At 38.6% G+C, this 16,539-nt stretch overlaps 2 protein-coding genes and 1 long non-coding RNA gene across 3 annotated transcripts; all 3 read right to left on the reverse strand.

Moving 5' to 3' along the window:
- Positions 1–2,173: 2,173 nt before the first annotated feature.
- On the reverse strand, positions 2,174–6,428 carry LOC309699588 (relaxin-3 receptor 1-like). Its single transcript, XM_082522669.1, has 2 exons — positions 6,335–6,428; positions 2,174–4,278 (listed from the first exon to the last, which is right to left on the reverse strand). The coding sequence occupies exon 2, from the start codon at positions 4,149–4,151 to the stop codon at positions 2,946–2,948; it is 1,206 nt and encodes a 401-aa protein (XP_082378795.1). The 5' UTR covers positions 4,152–4,278; positions 6,335–6,428; the 3' UTR covers positions 2,174–2,945.
- Positions 6,429–10,353: 3,925 nt separating this feature from the next.
- Positions 10,354–11,867, reverse strand: LOC309698222 (uncharacterized protein; the record flags this gene model as incomplete). Its single annotated transcript, XM_082520521.1, has 4 exons — positions 10,354–11,067; positions 11,172–11,251; positions 11,368–11,457; positions 11,768–11,867. Coding segments are annotated over 4 exons (567 nt in total), but the record flags the coding sequence as incomplete, so codon positions are not given.
- A 226-nt stretch (positions 11,868–12,093) lies between these two features.
- Positions 12,094–13,910, reverse strand: LOC309698798. Its single transcript, XR_014274185.1, has 3 exons — positions 13,418–13,910; positions 12,284–12,479; positions 12,094–12,114 (listed from the first exon to the last, which is right to left on the reverse strand). It is a non-coding gene; the product is annotated as an uncharacterized lncRNA (long non-coding RNA).
- Positions 13,911–16,539: the final 2,629 nt, after the last annotated feature.

Below are 16,539 nucleotides of genomic sequence, written 5' to 3' on the forward strand. Positions count from 1 at the left end.
GTAATATATTTATGCTAATTATTGCCACACTTATATGTCTGCAGAAGCCCACACCTTCATGGTGAATTGAGTCATGTTTTTCAATGTCAATAAAGCTCATTTAAATGTGAAAACACAGAGAGATCTCCTTTTTTTATGATGACTTCTCTATGCATCGTTAAAAACTGACAGAAATAATTCGTGCATAAGCTACTTATCGGGGTAAGTTGCTTTATAAAATACAATTAAAACCATGAGGATTTCTGAGGCCATTCTTGAGGATTAGCTAAATGCAGAAGGTAATGGACTCAATGTAGCATCTTAAGGGAATAGCTCGATATTTCAGTATTCTCCTGCTTTCTTGTCCTTACATTAAAATCACTCTCGTGTCTGTGTGTTAAACGTAAATCAGGAGAAAGTGGACAATTAGGAGGAGGAGAAATGCAGCTAGCCAGGCTCAGTCTGAAAGAAATAAAATCCACACCTCTAATGCCTCAGTCACATTAAAGTAAAAACAAAAAAAGGATGGTAACTTCCTCGCAACTGAGAGAAAAAATAAAGTGTTGGTTGCCTAGCGATTGCACATTTCACCTGGTGTCAGGCAACTTGTTTCCAAGGAATCGTGAAGTGAGGCCATGGTCCAACTCAGACTGACCAAAATCACTGTCAGACAGATTGACAAAGGTTTTCCAATAACTTCAATTCAGTTCAGTTTTATTTATATAGCACCAAATCCCAACAACAGTTGCCCCAAGGCATCTAAACAGGGTGCTCAACTCAGCTAGTTGCAGACTGGTGGTTTTCTGGTTATACTCCTATATAACAGCAAGGTTTCCCAGTGCCTATGCCATTTTGCTCTTAACTTGCCATCCTGTAACAACTAAGTCACTATTTGTGGAGGACATGTCTGTGCAGGTTCTCTGTCATCCAGGTCATAGTACTCTAAGGAGCTTGCGAAGACTTCTTTAACTTAAACAAGTCCAGTCACTTTCAATCCAAGCTCCCCCTTTGAGCTTGAAGGTCTGGCTCTGAGTGGCAGCAGTTAATGTGAATTTCTGTTAAAGGTAGATTTCGCTATGTAGACATCGACAGATGGCAACAGATTTCTGATTTTTGCAGATTTATCTCACTTAATCACCGCATTATCACAAACAGATTGCACGTAGATGCCAACTTGACCCCATTTGGCCCATTTAATTGCAAAGTGATATCAGACATGAATCGGTCTTACTACCCCCTTTATCAACATGTTGAACACCAAAGTTGCTTTAAAGAGCCAACTGTCTGCAACTGGTCATGCACCTAGTCCCCATCTTTGAAAGCAAGTACACTGCACATGGTTGCAAACATTGTTGTCATGCTGCATTGTTCAACTGCTGTCTTCCACAGAGTGACCGTAACACTATTACTGCATTATTCCTTACTTGTTTAATCAACACTTTTCTTCATTAGTAAAACAGGCCGTTACTTTTATTAAGCTAACCTGTTACATGTTAAAGAGACAAGACAGTAAATTAGCATATTTTCCTATCTTTGAAAAAAGTATTTTTTTAAAAATACTAAATTTATATTTTCACTGGATAACAGCCTCCTCTGAAATGTGAATGTTAGTATGCTGTGAGTTTGGGCCTCATCTGGTTTTAAAGATAAAACAATAGTGCCATCTAGTGGCGTACTCCAGTGTCAGACTGCTTTATGACCACTAATCACATATATTCATTTTTATCCTTCTTTCGAGAGAGTGAGGAAGTGAGACACAGAAATCAGCCATATTTGACAGGTGAACTGAAAAACAAAAGAGCAAATTTCTCCTGGGATATACACATTTCACCCAGAAACAAAGCACAGAATGTGCAAAAATGGCCAAGATGATTGGCCTACAAATTCCCCCACACTACAGTCAGTAGTGTGTCAGTTTTTGAGTATAGGATGTGCTGGAAAAACAAGCCTGCTCCCATCACCTTACAAGATCTGCCATGTGTGATTTCTTTGCATGTGTGGAATGGATGGGTTGTTACTGACATCTGGTGTGAATTTGATGTAAATCTCATATTTAGAAATATATTAGAAAACCTAGAAAACTGGTGATGTGCTCAATATTTTGTTTCCCCACCTCATCATTTGGACCACTTGAGTGAAGAGCAAACACACAATACAAACTCACGAGTTTAAGATTAAGATGGATTTTATTTTTTATTTGTATTCAAACAAATGACTCGCACAGTGTAAAACCAACACAGTCACAATTTTGACTAACTGTTCCAAATACATCTACACGTAAGATTTAAACTATTGTATAGTGTTTTAAGAAATAGTACAAGCAACTGGAAGATGCAAGTGAAAAGAAATTGGACAAGACACTAGAAAGAGCCATTCTTAGAGCAATTACCGTGTGATTGCTGAAAGCTGTTGCAGGTGGCGGTTTTACATGCTAAAAAAGGGCAAGAGTTGCTTGACATTTTAAGCGTGGAATCACGTCTCAACCCTATATGAGAGTGTAGTTGCATATACAGCTGAGCAGTTTTCATTTTAGTAGATTAAGCAATCAACCTGGCAAAGCAATGTAGGCAGTGGAAGGATCTCCTCCCTTTTTGCCTTAATTACATAGTGATAGTTACATGACAGGAAAGTGGGGAGACAGTACACAGGTTACAGGCTGCAAATGGTCTGGTGGCGGAAGCCGGGAAGGACCCAGCCCCCACACATGGGGCGTGCACTCTACCAGGACCTCTTTTAATTAGATTTATACTGAATTAGTGAATACATTTTTACAAAGTGTTACAGACTAAAGCACAAAGCTTCATGCAGACACAAAAGCTTCGGTGCAGCTTTAGTATCACAGCATATCTCAAATATGTATCTTGCACAATCTTAGATGGGAAACCTTCGTATTGCACACTGAAACCTCGGAAAGCATCCATCCTTGTTCCATCGTGTTTCATAAAGGTGTAAGTGTTTCTGTGACCTCACAGCGTGGAGGTTACAGTTGGCAGTGTTGACAGAGGGACGTATCTCCTCGTGTCAGTTTGGGACGTGTGGCTGAAAATGCTGTTGACTGGAATACCCAGCTGGCCTGCTTGCCCTGACCCCGCCTCAGAATTTATACCATAGGGCACCTTGGACGTAATGGCTAAACTTAATTTGAAAAGCACATTAAGGAGAGCCGCACGGTACTCTTTTCTAACCAGGCAGTAGATGATGGGGTTGAAGCAGCTGCTGGTGAAAGCCAGACAGTTGGCCAGAGGGAAAAAGTACGCTTGAGCCGAGTAGAACGAGGGGCTGATATCAACCACGTCAAAATGAATCAGGGCTCTCCAAACCGTGAGGATGTTGTATGGGAACCAGCAGGCCCAGAAGGAGAACACCACCACTGCCACCGACTTTGAAATATCAGTCTTTCGCCGAGAGTTGCCGCCTTTCAGTTTATGCCGACAGAGGAAGCGCATCAGAAGCAGGTAGGAGAGGATGATAATGGTGTAGGGCAGCAGAAATCCCAGCACAACTCGCAGGAGGTGGTTTACTTCGAGCCATGTTGTAACAGGGAAACGGAGCAGGCATATTGTGTCGTTGCCAAGGCCCACATTTTTCAGTTCTGCAAACACAGCTCGGGGTACGGCCAAAATGAGCGCTCCGGCCCAAATAAAAGCTGTGGCCAGCGGGAAAGTCCAGGATCTGCTGCAGAAGGAAGCGCCTGGTTTGAGAGCAGTTGCCACATAGCAGTAACGAGTCAAACTCATAGCTGTGAGGAAAAAGCAACTAGCAAACACATTCAGCCCAGTGAATAAGGACACGGCCTTACATGTGCCCAAGCCAAAGGGCCAGCTATAGTCCAGCGCAGTATCAACAGCCCAAAATGGTAACGCCAGCGAAAACATTAGCTGAGCCACAGCTAAGTTAAAAACAAAGAAATTGATATTGCCTGTGGTGATGGTGTGAGTAGAGTAGAGGAGGAACATTACTAACAAGTTCCCCAGTATTCCAGCTGTAGCCACAATAAAGTAGACCACAGAGATGACAATCCTTAGCCAGTGGGGAGGATTAGGAAACTCCAGCCAGTTGTAAATACTCATATTTTGAAAAATCAGCTCAGAGTTGTTACAGAATGTGCCTGAACCGCAACTGCTCATGATGCTTTTGTAGAGCTCAAGTCTGTGCAAGTCAATGTTTGACATTTTGTCAAAGTGAAGGTGAAGTTTGTCCTGAAGATGGCGAGATGTGTCCGCTTGTCCTCTTTTTAACTACAATAAATTAAAAATGTAAGTCTTGGCAGTCTGTTTATTAGATGACAATCATCGGTCCCTGCAAGGAAAGAGGAAGTTATTACTGCATAATAGGCGCTGGAGTTTATGAGCAAATAAGTAGATTAGCTCTGTCAGATAAACAAATTACACTAAAGTGTTAGCCACAGAGTTCAGAAAAGCCCCAGAATTAGTTTGTAATGGCGCAGTTATTCTTGTATGAAATAAAAGTTATTTTTGACAACAGCCAAATAGATTCACATTGCTTATATTCCCGATAAGTGCTCGATTTATTAGTAAATCACTTATCAGTTATCTTGGAGATAACAGATGTGTTGCAAGTGTTGCTTGATGAAGAAATATTCCTTTTGAATTTTACAAGTTTTAAGCTGCAGCATGAGATGACCTCAATATGTGAATATACTGGGACCCTGAGACGGTCAAAGCCGGAAAAGCCCCTCGGATGAACAAGGATTTCTTTTTAAACAAAAATAAGTTCTTATTTTTTTCAAGCGCAGTAATTTTTTTTCATTTCATTATGTAACAGATCAACAGATCTCCTGGAGACCTGTTATTTGTGAGCGAAAAGGAAAACATAAGAATCGAAATGTTTTTTTACATTAAAATACACTCCTGGATTTAATTTTTTGTTGTTGTTTAGTTTTAGAGTGAATTTCTTATCGCTTTAGAGGAATTAATTGTTCGAGTACTTTAATTACATAGACATATATACGAGTACATTATCATCTAAAAACATTTTCACTTGAAAAATCATGGCATCAACCTGCAGAGGTAAACTGTCTCGCATGCACAGGGGTTTTTTCCAAGTTCAGAAACGTATGTTCTGTGTAGCTTGATTTCACACTAATCTACAGGCTGTAGCATGTGATCTGTGTTGGCAAACCTTACAGAGCATCGCTATCAGTGTTATACGGGGTAAAATAAATATTTTCACATTTGCATCTAAACATTTTAAAAACGTAAGTTTATTAATTTTTTTTAAGTTTTCTTGATAACCAGAACATTTTTCACCACAGGGGACTTTAAAAACAAAAACATCTGCCATCTTTTAAACGGTCCCATTTACAAGCTGCGGGGCGAACACAACGTGTTTCTATGCTTTTTAAAACATTATCCTTTTTTTGTAATGTGTGTATTGCTACACGACATCTCTTCATTCTCCTCTTTCCATTTTTTGTCTGCCAACACCGGATTTCCAATCTTTCTATGTGTTTCATTCGATCTAATATGTTATATCAGGGTAGATAATCATATTGGTAAATAGTGTGAAGAATTAATGAAAGTGTTCGCTATATATATATATACAAAAAATTATTTTACTTACATTATAATCAACTTGGATTTGCTTTTTGTCGATTAAAATATGATCATTGAACTGTGAGTTTTAGTTGCTACAGTTTCTGTCGCCCTCTTGGCTAAATCTGTCTTTAAAAATAAACTTTTAATGTCAGTGAGACTTTTGATGGCTACATAAATAATATCTAACAGCCACTTTGCCCAGAAAAAGCTTTCACTTTTTGATAGGAATGGTCCTTCTTGCTCAAAATGACACGACATCATTCATAAGAGATTTGTTTGAAAGATTTTCGTTCAATCAAGCGTTTAAATTCATTAAGTTTTGGGGGGGAAATGCCGGGAAATACTTTTTGGCACAACACTGGAAGGTTGTCAAGTCGAAAACGAGGAAAAGTTAGTTACCTTACCGATAACTAACGTTTAACAGTGTGACTGTAGCTTCGGTCTTTCTCCATGAGCGTTGGTTTTACATGTGAACATAGCCGAAGCCACAGCACAGCCGTCCTTTAACGTGTGTGAACGGGGATTTGTAATCAGCTGGCTGATGTGAGTAAGCAGGAGAGAAGCAGACAGATGTAACGCGTTTCCCTGTTCTTGTGAGGACTTTACTTTTAAAGAAAAGTTAGAAACACTGGCACAGTGCCAAGCTTACATTTATATCCCACCTTGCAACTGAAAAGGGTATAATAAAACACAAAGACTGTGTCTTTGATTACGGTAATAATCCAGTTCAGCTTGTTATAAAGTTTTTTACCCACGACTTCATAAATAGAAATAAAATTTACATAATTATATCTTACCCGACTATCAAAAGGTGGCAGGTCTTCAGCGGGTTTTTGTAGCCTCTGTTGCATCGTGTCAGACAACAGCAAGAATGTCCATGCAACCCACTCTGAGTGCATGCAGCTCCACCCCATTCTGTCTTTCAGTTTGCATATTCAGAATCAGCTAAAAAGTTCGAAACACTAAGAAACGTCCCTTCCACGCGAAGTCACACTGCAGAAGCTCCACATATACCTAAATGGACATAAATTACCCTGATTCTAGGTGGAGCAAAGAATATTCTTTAAGATGATAGGATAAACCACTGAGTCTTCACCAACTTGCATATATATGCAAGTGTATCATAGTAGATACACTTACACTTTAGTATTTATAGTACTTACTTATTGAGTAATTGTTTTTTGACTGGTTTCAAAAGACATTGATTGTAAAGTAAAGAAGCAAGAACTGAGACATGCTTATAAACTTGAATTATTTTTTTCTTACACTGTCTTTTAATTTGTAAATTGATTTATTAATTTTACTACAAAAACTTCTGAATAACAGATTTTATAAAACATAAAATCCACATTTAGATTTCTTGAGGAAAAAAGTAATAACATTTCAATTATTCAGTTCTTGCTTTACTACATTTTAGCATTTAGACATTTGTTACTTGCTATTCTTTTCTAAAGCAACAGTATATAGACCATACGGTAGTTCTTGATTTAGCTCCAAAAGGCTACAGTTTTCCTGTAAATTTCTTCCACAGAATCCTATAACTTTGAATGATTAATCTTCCTCTAAGGATCTTTGCCAGGCGGCTACAGGTAACAATGTGTTTGACATATTGATTATGAGCACAAGATTATGAACACAAAAGTACAACAGCATTAATTTGTATTCTTGTTTTTTCTTCTATTTATATCCGAGTCATTGCTTGGAGATTAGATTGAGCAGCCGAGATGACTCTTTGTTACAAATTGTTGATAGTGGAAGGGACATCAGCAGTGACCTACGAAATGAGATTAGGTGGGAAAAAGCGGAAGAGTGGGGAAATTGATTTATGCTGCTCTGTCTAAGCTGAGGCATCGCCATAAACTGGCTGAACAAAACAAGCAGCTCTCAGTGTTCCTGTTTTTACTGCCAGCAACAGGTTTTCAGGAACTGCATGCTAGTTCCAGCCTGTGTACTTTCCTCAGTGACCGGTCTTTATCTTAATAGTGCGACAAAAGAAGAGGATTCTGAGCTGTGTGAGAACTTTGCAAACAATATTTTGAAAAAACTGAAATAGCAGATTAGTTATTGTCCAGGGCTTGTCTATAATAATCTCCAAAGCTGTGCAGTTATTATGTTCTGTGTTCTTATTAAACTGCATTAAACACAAATGTTGAAAACATTGGGTTATGGTTTTGTGAAAGATTATATGCTGTGCTATCATTTGAGCTTTAGCTGTTAGATGGTCTTTGTTAACATTTACCAGAGCCAGGCTAAAAGTTTCATCCTGTTTGCAGACATTGCACCAAGCTAAGCTTAAGCAATCCCCTGAAATTTCCGGATAATTTCCTGCAGATCTTGTATCATCGGAAGAATGTGAGTATTTCCAAATCTGAAAATATTTATCTAACTGAGTGTTTCAGGCGGGCCTCCAAAGCAGTAACTAAACATGGTAATAAATCACTCTTCCCAGTGTCAAACAAACAAAACAGATACCCAGATGTGATAAATACACTTAAATGTAGTTCAATGGGATTTACTTATTAATTCCCACAGTTGCCACAGTGGTGCCATAAATCTAGGACTATTTAAGTGTATGGATCCCACCTACACCACAATGGTGTGTCCATCTCTGAGCGTGCCAGCTGAGTTGCCTCAGGGAGCACAAAGGTCTGTGGGCAGAATGAGACATGGCTTTGTCGCCACCCTGTGTAAAAATGAGAAAACAGCAGATAACTTGAGTCTAAATGTAAATGAGAGCGTGATTGAGTGAGTCCCCTAGTGTCAAATGCCTGAGCCAGCAACATGCAGCCTGACCACATTTACTTTGAGGCTTCAATAGCCTGCAGATTTTGCAGATTATTACTTTTACTTGAGGTTGTTTTTCTATTTCTTTAGTATTTAATGAGATATAGTAATCCTATTGATGGCAATAAATGCAAAGTATACCAAGAAAAAAAAATCAAATTAAAAACGAAACTTGAGGTATTGTAGTGACCATAAAAAGTTGTTTTAGTGATCAGATAGTAGGATAAAAAAAAGGAATAAAAAGCACCATGTAAGGTAAGTGCAGTTTATTAACATTCAAATTCAGTGATACTAAATCAATACGTTTGAAAATGAAAGCAATGGGCAGCTTGGAGATTCTTACATAATTAAAATGAAATGCACACGGTATTCACTAAATTGTTGCTGTTCTACTGGGACCAGTGCATGTGGCTAAAACCTACAAAACAGCCCCAAAATAACTGCTTGTAAACAGTGGTGGTCCTATTTGGCGTCCTGGGCGAACACTCCCCTTTCCACGGGTTGTGTGTGAGACTTTAAATCATCAAACTTCTTATATATATTGTTTGTTTACTTGCACTGCTGTAACTGGAGCCTCGTCGTCTTGTCTCTATATACTGGACTGTATGTAGCGGAGATGACAATAAAGTTTACTTTGACTTCAGCAGCAAGCAGGCGCACCGAGGGCTCTCGCGCTCACTTTTCGTGTATAGAATTTCGAAAAAACATCGGTGCAAATTATAAGTCTGTATCACAATGTCTGGTGTTTTCGTGTTTGTTAGTTTGTTTTTATTTAGTTTTATTTTGGTTGGTTATAAGATGCTGCTCCAGCCGGTCTGAGAATCCACCGCCGCTCCGCCCTCTCCTCCCTGTGCCGCAAGCAGCAGGCGCACCTCGCAAACGGAGGGCGCCCTTACTCCCAGCAAATGGGCGGCAGAAAACCGATTGGTGCCTATACCATTCCCAATATGCGCTGGCAGGACATCGGGGCAGCATGGGTCCGAGCAATTTTTTTATTTTTATTTTTTGCCGATGCACGTGATTCCGCCCCCCACCACGATGCCGCCCCGGGCAACCGCCCGTGTCGCCCGTATCAAACACCGCTACTGCTTGTAAAGTTATGTTTCTGTTAAAACTGTTTGAAAAAGAGAAATCGATTCACCTTTATAGTAATGTTTGCAGTTGTATGTTGTGGTGACTATAACTCAGATAGTCTAGCCTATCACTGGGGAGCCTAGACTATGAGAAATGCCTCTGATAGTGTGAACAAAGTCGTGGAAAGACACATTATAGCATAAAAAACAAACTGAATATTTTACACCTTCCCATAGCTTAAGTTTTCATTTTTCATGTCTGTCAGTCACTCATATGAGCCATCCATTAATAATCAATGCCTATGTTAACATATATAGATGTACATATACTGCATAGTAGATTTACACAATATGAAATAAGTAGCAGTAGTAGTACTTTAAGCAACTTGATGACTGGAAATAAAAGCAGTCTTTTTGCACCCCCAAGTGGCCAAATGAAATAAGGTTGGGATGAAAACATCAAGGAGTTACTGAAATATGTCCTCACTTTCAGTATGACAGATATGCTGCAGAATATGGCCTCTGAAAATATGCTTCACTGCCATAGATCCCAATACTGCTGGAACTGGCATGACAGAGAGTTTGTTTCTTACGTCATCTATTTAAAGGATTTCAAAAGGTAACTCATTTGTGAAAATCTCTGACATTTGGCCCACATGTTCACACTCAGAAATTAAAGTACAGAAATGTACCTATAAGAGTACAATGGCTTGTCACTGGGGTGGTACCCTCTAAGGTACCGTTCTGTACCCTAAACTGTGGGTACTGATTTGTACCCTTGTAATTTGTACCTTTTACACGTCAAACCTGTACTTTAAAGGGCAAAGTTGTACCCTTAGTATAAAGTACAAAAAAGAACCCTTAAAAGGAGTACAAAAATGTCTTTCTAAAGGTTCAGTATCTACACACAGATTTCCTATATTTTTCCTCTCAAGATTTGAAAAATTGAAGATACAAAGTCAAAAATACTTGTCACATTTATTACCTTCTTAAATACATTGCTTAACTGTTACATACAAACTGTTATCAACACAGTATGTGTCATAAGCTGCAACATCAATTTCCTGTCCAGGTTTTAGCAACGTCCATTCACTATCAACTCTAACACTGTATGAATGAAAATGGTTGTCATATAACAGAGGAATGAGAATTTTTCCACAAAAGACCCACATTGTGTCAATATTAACACAACACCTGTTCTCTGTGTTTCCTATACACATGTCGTCTGAAAGATTCATATTTTTTGAAGGAAGAACAGCAGTCACTGAGTCCACAGGTTATATCAAAATTGGCATCACCTATGTGCTGAATAAGCTTTGTCAAACTAAAGGTTCTTCTGCCACATTTGGAGCACTGATATGGCTGAGGCATGGTGGTCAATACAGAAGATTTATTTGTCTGGTGACTGTGATTGGTAGAGGCCGGTCCTCACCCTCATCTATTTTCACAATGTACTTTTGGAGAAAAATCAGGGTGTTCTTCAGATGTTTTGGGTAAGCAAGGTTGAAGACAAAATACAAGCAGAAAGAAGAGATGATTGCTTCAAAAATACACGAGCTTCTGCACACTTCACTGCCATCCAACTTCACAATGTTTGGAGCGCTTCTGGAGAACACTGGTTTCCAGTCTTCATAAAGTAGCTGAACAGTTGGATAGGGGGTTTTAGGATAAACCTTTGAAGTCAAAAGAGAAGGTAGAGGAAAGCAATATCTTAGTCTCTTAACAAAAGATACATTTGTTTTCCTTTTATATAGACTAAATATTTTAATACACACACCTCTCCAAGTATGACAAAGAGATCCAGTTTCTCCTTGAAGACGTATGGCAGGAATAAAAGTGCAGCCCTTGTGTCAAGATCTGCCAAAAAAACAACAAAACACAAGATCACCCATGCATTTTATCTGGCATTTCCAGTTACCTATAAAAATTATATAAAATGGAAGCCTTGAAGTTAAAAAAAAAAAAGCAAATACCTGGTAGGTCATCAGTGAGAGCCTCCTCTCTTGCATCAAGGTAGAGCTGGTAGAGTGGGGTTTTCCCTCGTGTAACGTCAATCACCTTTGCTGCAACACATGAGAGCCCTTCACGAAATCGCTGGCTTACATTACCCGTTGTTGGTTAATTAATTTTCAGTACAAAATAACAGTGTATGAAAATGAAATAATCTAAAGTTGATATTAATTATGTATGGTGCTGCATAATTATTTTTTTATAGAATTTAACAACAATACTGTAAGAAGTTACATGAACATAAAAAAAAAAAGGAAAGAGGGACAGATGAAGAAAACAAGGTCAAGGGCAAATAAAATTTACTACTATAAACATGTTAAATGTGACAGCTATTTCCAAGTTCAATTCAGCTTTCTGACTTACACCAGTAGGCATCCCTAAGAAGGGGTACTTCTTCAACACATCCTCCACAGGCATACCATTTGCAATTTCTTTCTGCCGCCAAGCAAACGTTTGCTGCATATGGTTATGAACCACCATGGTATCTGGTTGCATCTTCTGATATTGGCACTGTAAGACCTTTAAGTGGGCGTCTATGGATAATAAATCCTCTCCTTGGACGCATGGTCCCTTGAAAGAAAGCAAGAGTGAGAAGAGAAAGTCAAAACAGATTAGAAACCCAACATAAGACTAAATATACAATTAGAGCTGACACGATCTGTGCATCACAAAGAACTCGTATCGGTTAAAGTCTCAAAGTATTTTCATTGCTGTGAAAACAGTTAAGTGTTTGTTTTTATTGCATGAATTGAAGTATAAAACACTACAGTAACAATACATATGGTAGAAACAATGATCATATTAACTAAATCCTAAAAGTGCATAACGGCCAACATGTATGTTTCAGACATACTAACTTCATTATAAATAAGAAAATACCTTATTGAAGTTGACGAAGTAGATGGTTGCCAGTCTTCTGGAGAGACAGTCTGTAGAGTCAGCGTCACTGAAGATTCCTTCATCCTTGACACAAATTGGTTGAATTTAACCTGCTTTTTGAAGGATCCTTGGAAAAGGTATGCAACCATAGTCTCAGTAAGACCGCAGTCAACTGTGTCACCATCAACCTCATTGTCTGCAAGATAAATGGTAGTACAAACTCTAAATTCCATGTAAGAATATTTATCACCACATTTTTACATGGGTAAAAACCGTATATCACACACATTAAAACCTTTTGTAATACTTCTTTCAGTTCAAAGAAATATTCATTAAAAAAAAAAAAGTAAATTAAATAAAATAAACCAAATCTTTAGAGTGAATCCTCTCGATATGCAAAGTTTTCATTTTTAAATTTAGATGTTTGTTTGGGACTACTGGACACAGGAGAGCAGAGTCTGAGCATGCTTTTGTGCCCTTTCAAGTTTGGAAGAAAAAAAAAGACTAGAATGCTGTAATTTGTTAATATTCACTACTAAGGTGACTCCTTTCTCCAGATTTCCGACAGTTTCTGCCGTCTGTTCTTTCAGACCGATTACTTATAGCGATAACACCCGGAGGACCGTATTACAAGCTCAGATTACATGCTGAAAAAGTTCCCACATTGCTTAAAACACGACTATCAAACCCCAGCTGCGACACCCTTGTTATATTTTAAACAAGTGCGGCGTCAAGATATTTCCTTTAGACGTTATATTCAGCCGCCCATGTGTGTTGATGGCCTTGGAATGGATGTAAAAACGTGATTTTATTAAACCATTAATACACTAACGGTAAACTGCATTCAGCTACCAGGGAATCAAATTTCGCGCCGTTCCGCTGCGCAGGGGTTACCGAACCTATAGACTGTGGCTGAACCACATATATAAGTTCAAACTTATACAAATACTATGTGTACACATTTTTCAGAACTGTGACCTCAACTTTACACATGAAACGTTTGTAAAAACGTTTGTAAAAAGACATAATTTGAGCTAAGAGAGTGCCGAAACTAGCTAAATTGCTAATATACGTTAAGCTAGGCTAAACCAATAATTAGTAATTATGCTACATTTTTCTTTAAATAAAACTTACCTCTGAAACGCTGAGCTTCAGCTTCGGTGACATCTAAGCCCCACTCTTGTATTTTTGTTAAGAGTTCCTCGGACAAGTTCGTAATTCATCTCCCTCCGTTGATAAAACAAAATGGCACCTGCTGCATTTACAGAAAGTTCTAGAATCCACCAGCTATTCGTTGAGTTTCTTCTTCTACTTTTTGTTTGATGTTGTGAGGATGGGCTCAACTCGCACTCCGAGTTCAATAAGGGTGCTTTTTTTTAAGGGTGCTTTTTGTCAAAAATAATAAAAATAAAAAAACTCTAATCAAAAAGTGCTTAATCAACCTGTACTTTATCTTTTGAAAGAATGGGTACAAATAAGTACTTTTCACAATTAAGGAACATGTATGTACCTTTCAGACACTAAAAAAGGTACAGATAGTTACCCCGAGGTCCAATATTTGTCCTTAGACTGTATTAATGTCATTTTTGTACCTTGGGGCACAGTAATGTACCCCTTCCGTACCCCTATTTCTGACTGTGTTCTAAACAAGCTGCTGTGCTGTACAGTCAAGGCATGGTAAAAATTTAGCAGACTTTCACTAAACAGTATGTCTAAATAAACACATTACTGTTCAGCTTATGGATTTGTCACATTCTTCTAGCAGAATAAAGAAGAAAAACATGCAATAATAAAGTTTTTGCCCCCAAAGTAGCACCTGCATCAACTGTCTGCCTCTATTAATTAGTAGGCCTACTCTTAATTTTACAGTGATCAAAACACCTGGATAAGTAGTAGGAAAGTAACGTGGTATGTTTACTCAAGTCCTTCACTAAAGTAGAGGTTCAAATTACTTTTATGTTGTGCTTCTCTCTGCTTCCCCACTGACATTTGCATTAACTCTATCATTAGAAACAGATTGATGATTTCCGATTGATGTTTCTTTCACGTCTTTTCACTCTGTGAGTCTATACACCATTGCTGTATTTAATCAAACTCAAAAAGACTGCTAGCTGCTAAAATCTCCAGTTGTTCACAGATGGCTCCTCCTCTCTGAGCCTGGTTCCTGTTAAAAGTGAGTTTTTCCTTCCCACAGTTGCCAAGTGCTTGCTCATAGGGGTTCGTGTAATTGTTGGGGTTTCTTTCTGGTGTTGTAGGGTCTTTACCTTACAATATAAAGTACATTAAGGTGGCTCGTGTTCTAAATTGGTGCTATGTAAATAAAATGTAATAGAACGACTGTATATGCAAATATTAGCATTTAAAATCTATACCATTTATTTGAGGAAGTTTTTAATTTATATGCTTCTAATATACTTTAAATCAGGGGCGATTTTAGCCCATTTTTGGGGGTGCTTCAGCATCCCCAAAATGAATCAAAGCACCCCAAAGATTTCTTACTTTTTTTGACAATATTTGTTGTTTGTGTGACACACTGCTAAAAATATAAAAAGCATACAGTACTTGGTTGAGACATAACATTTTAACAACAAAAGTATAGAACCCCCCTCCCAAAATGGTTTGTTCCAGCTCGCCTCTCCCCTACTCTGGCTCTAGCACCGTTGCTGCCAGAGCGATGGTGGTTGAGACGCTGCGGAGCGGAGGTGTTAGTGCCTGGCTTAAAACAGGACATATTAGCTGTATTTAACCTTCAGTTACTCTTTATATAGTTAGGTAGGAGTCAGAACATGTTTCTTTTTAGCTGAAAAACATTACACCCAGGTAACCTGGGTGTAAAAAAACTTGTTTTCAGGCGATGTTTGCTACCCTACAACAAGTCCTACACTGTAGTAAAATCAGCGACATTTGACCGTCCTGTTGCTCCCATTGAAATGTATGCAGGCTATTTAAAACCTAAAACTTAAAATTGTCCGTAGCCTACTGTTTTTACCACTGTCCTGTTTTAAATGGATACTAACTAGCTAACTGACCGAATGCCCATTAACCTTAGAACTCCTGTTGTGTGTGAATGTGTGTGTGAATGGGTGGATGACTGGATGTGTATTTATATCTTTTATTAGATGTTCACGTGGTTTGGTTATTTTCCTTTTGGTTGAAAGTAAACTGAGAGAGGACTTTTTGTTAGTGATCTTAATAGTATTTTTTCATATTAATGTAATTTTTCATCTAATTGAATACAATCTATTTGTGTATGATTTTCAGTCCAAAGAGGGAGAGAGGAAAGAGATGAATGTGAGGAGAAAGTACAAGGTCAGGAAGAACCAGGTAAGAAAACAGACAGGGAACAGTGACAGGCAAAACAGAAACTATTAAAATGGCCTGTATTTATATAGCGCTTTAGTAGTCCCTAAGGACCCCAAAGCGCTTTACATATTCAGTCATCCACCCATTCACACACTGGTGATGGTAAGCTACATTGTAGCCACAGCCACCCTGGGGCGCACTGACAGAGGCGAGGTTGCCGGACACTGGCGCCACCGGGCCCTCTGACCACCACCAGTAGGCAACTGGTGAAGTGTCTTGCCCAAGGACACAACGACCGAGACTGTCCAAGCTGGGGCTCGAACCGGCAACCTTCCGATTACAAGGCGAACTGCCAACTCTTGAGCCACGATCTGCCATTGCAAACTGACAAAGAGAAAAAACCTATATTAAAGCTGCTATACAGAATCTGCAAAACAAACTGGTTTGAAACATTTTTGACCCTCTTTAACAACATTCCAACATAACATTATAATTGATCGGGGAGATTAAAATTAATAATATATTTTTATGTGGTTCAGACACAACTCTACTAAAACCTCAGTCAGTAATGGGTAGACCAACTTTTGGACCGTCCAGTTGTCTGTATGACTGCCGCAGTACGTGCGCCACATTTGCACACTATCAGAAAGTGCCAAACGGTGCCCTGGTGGTGTGAGGAGCTGTAAAGAGAAGCAGAGTGCTCTGTTTATATTCTAAAAATGTTTCAAGCCAGCTTGTTTCAAAGATTCTGTACCGCAACTTTAAATGTTTTCCAAAAGCACACATACACTTATCAGTGTTTCTTAAACTTTTTACAGCGTGTACCACCTGATAAAAATGTCAAGCTCTCCCTAGTACCACTATGAAAGAATGAAACCCATAAATCTCACGACACAAAATTAGTATTATTAAATTAGTAAAATTAGTGTCTGCAGTAAAGATTTTTATTTGTA

Source organism: Aulonocara stuartgranti (assembly GCF_965226115.1).
Source record: "Aulonocara stuartgranti genome assembly, chromosome: 22".
NCBI classification, from domain to species: Eukaryota; Metazoa; Chordata; class Actinopteri; order Cichliformes; family Cichlidae; genus Aulonocara; species Aulonocara stuartgranti.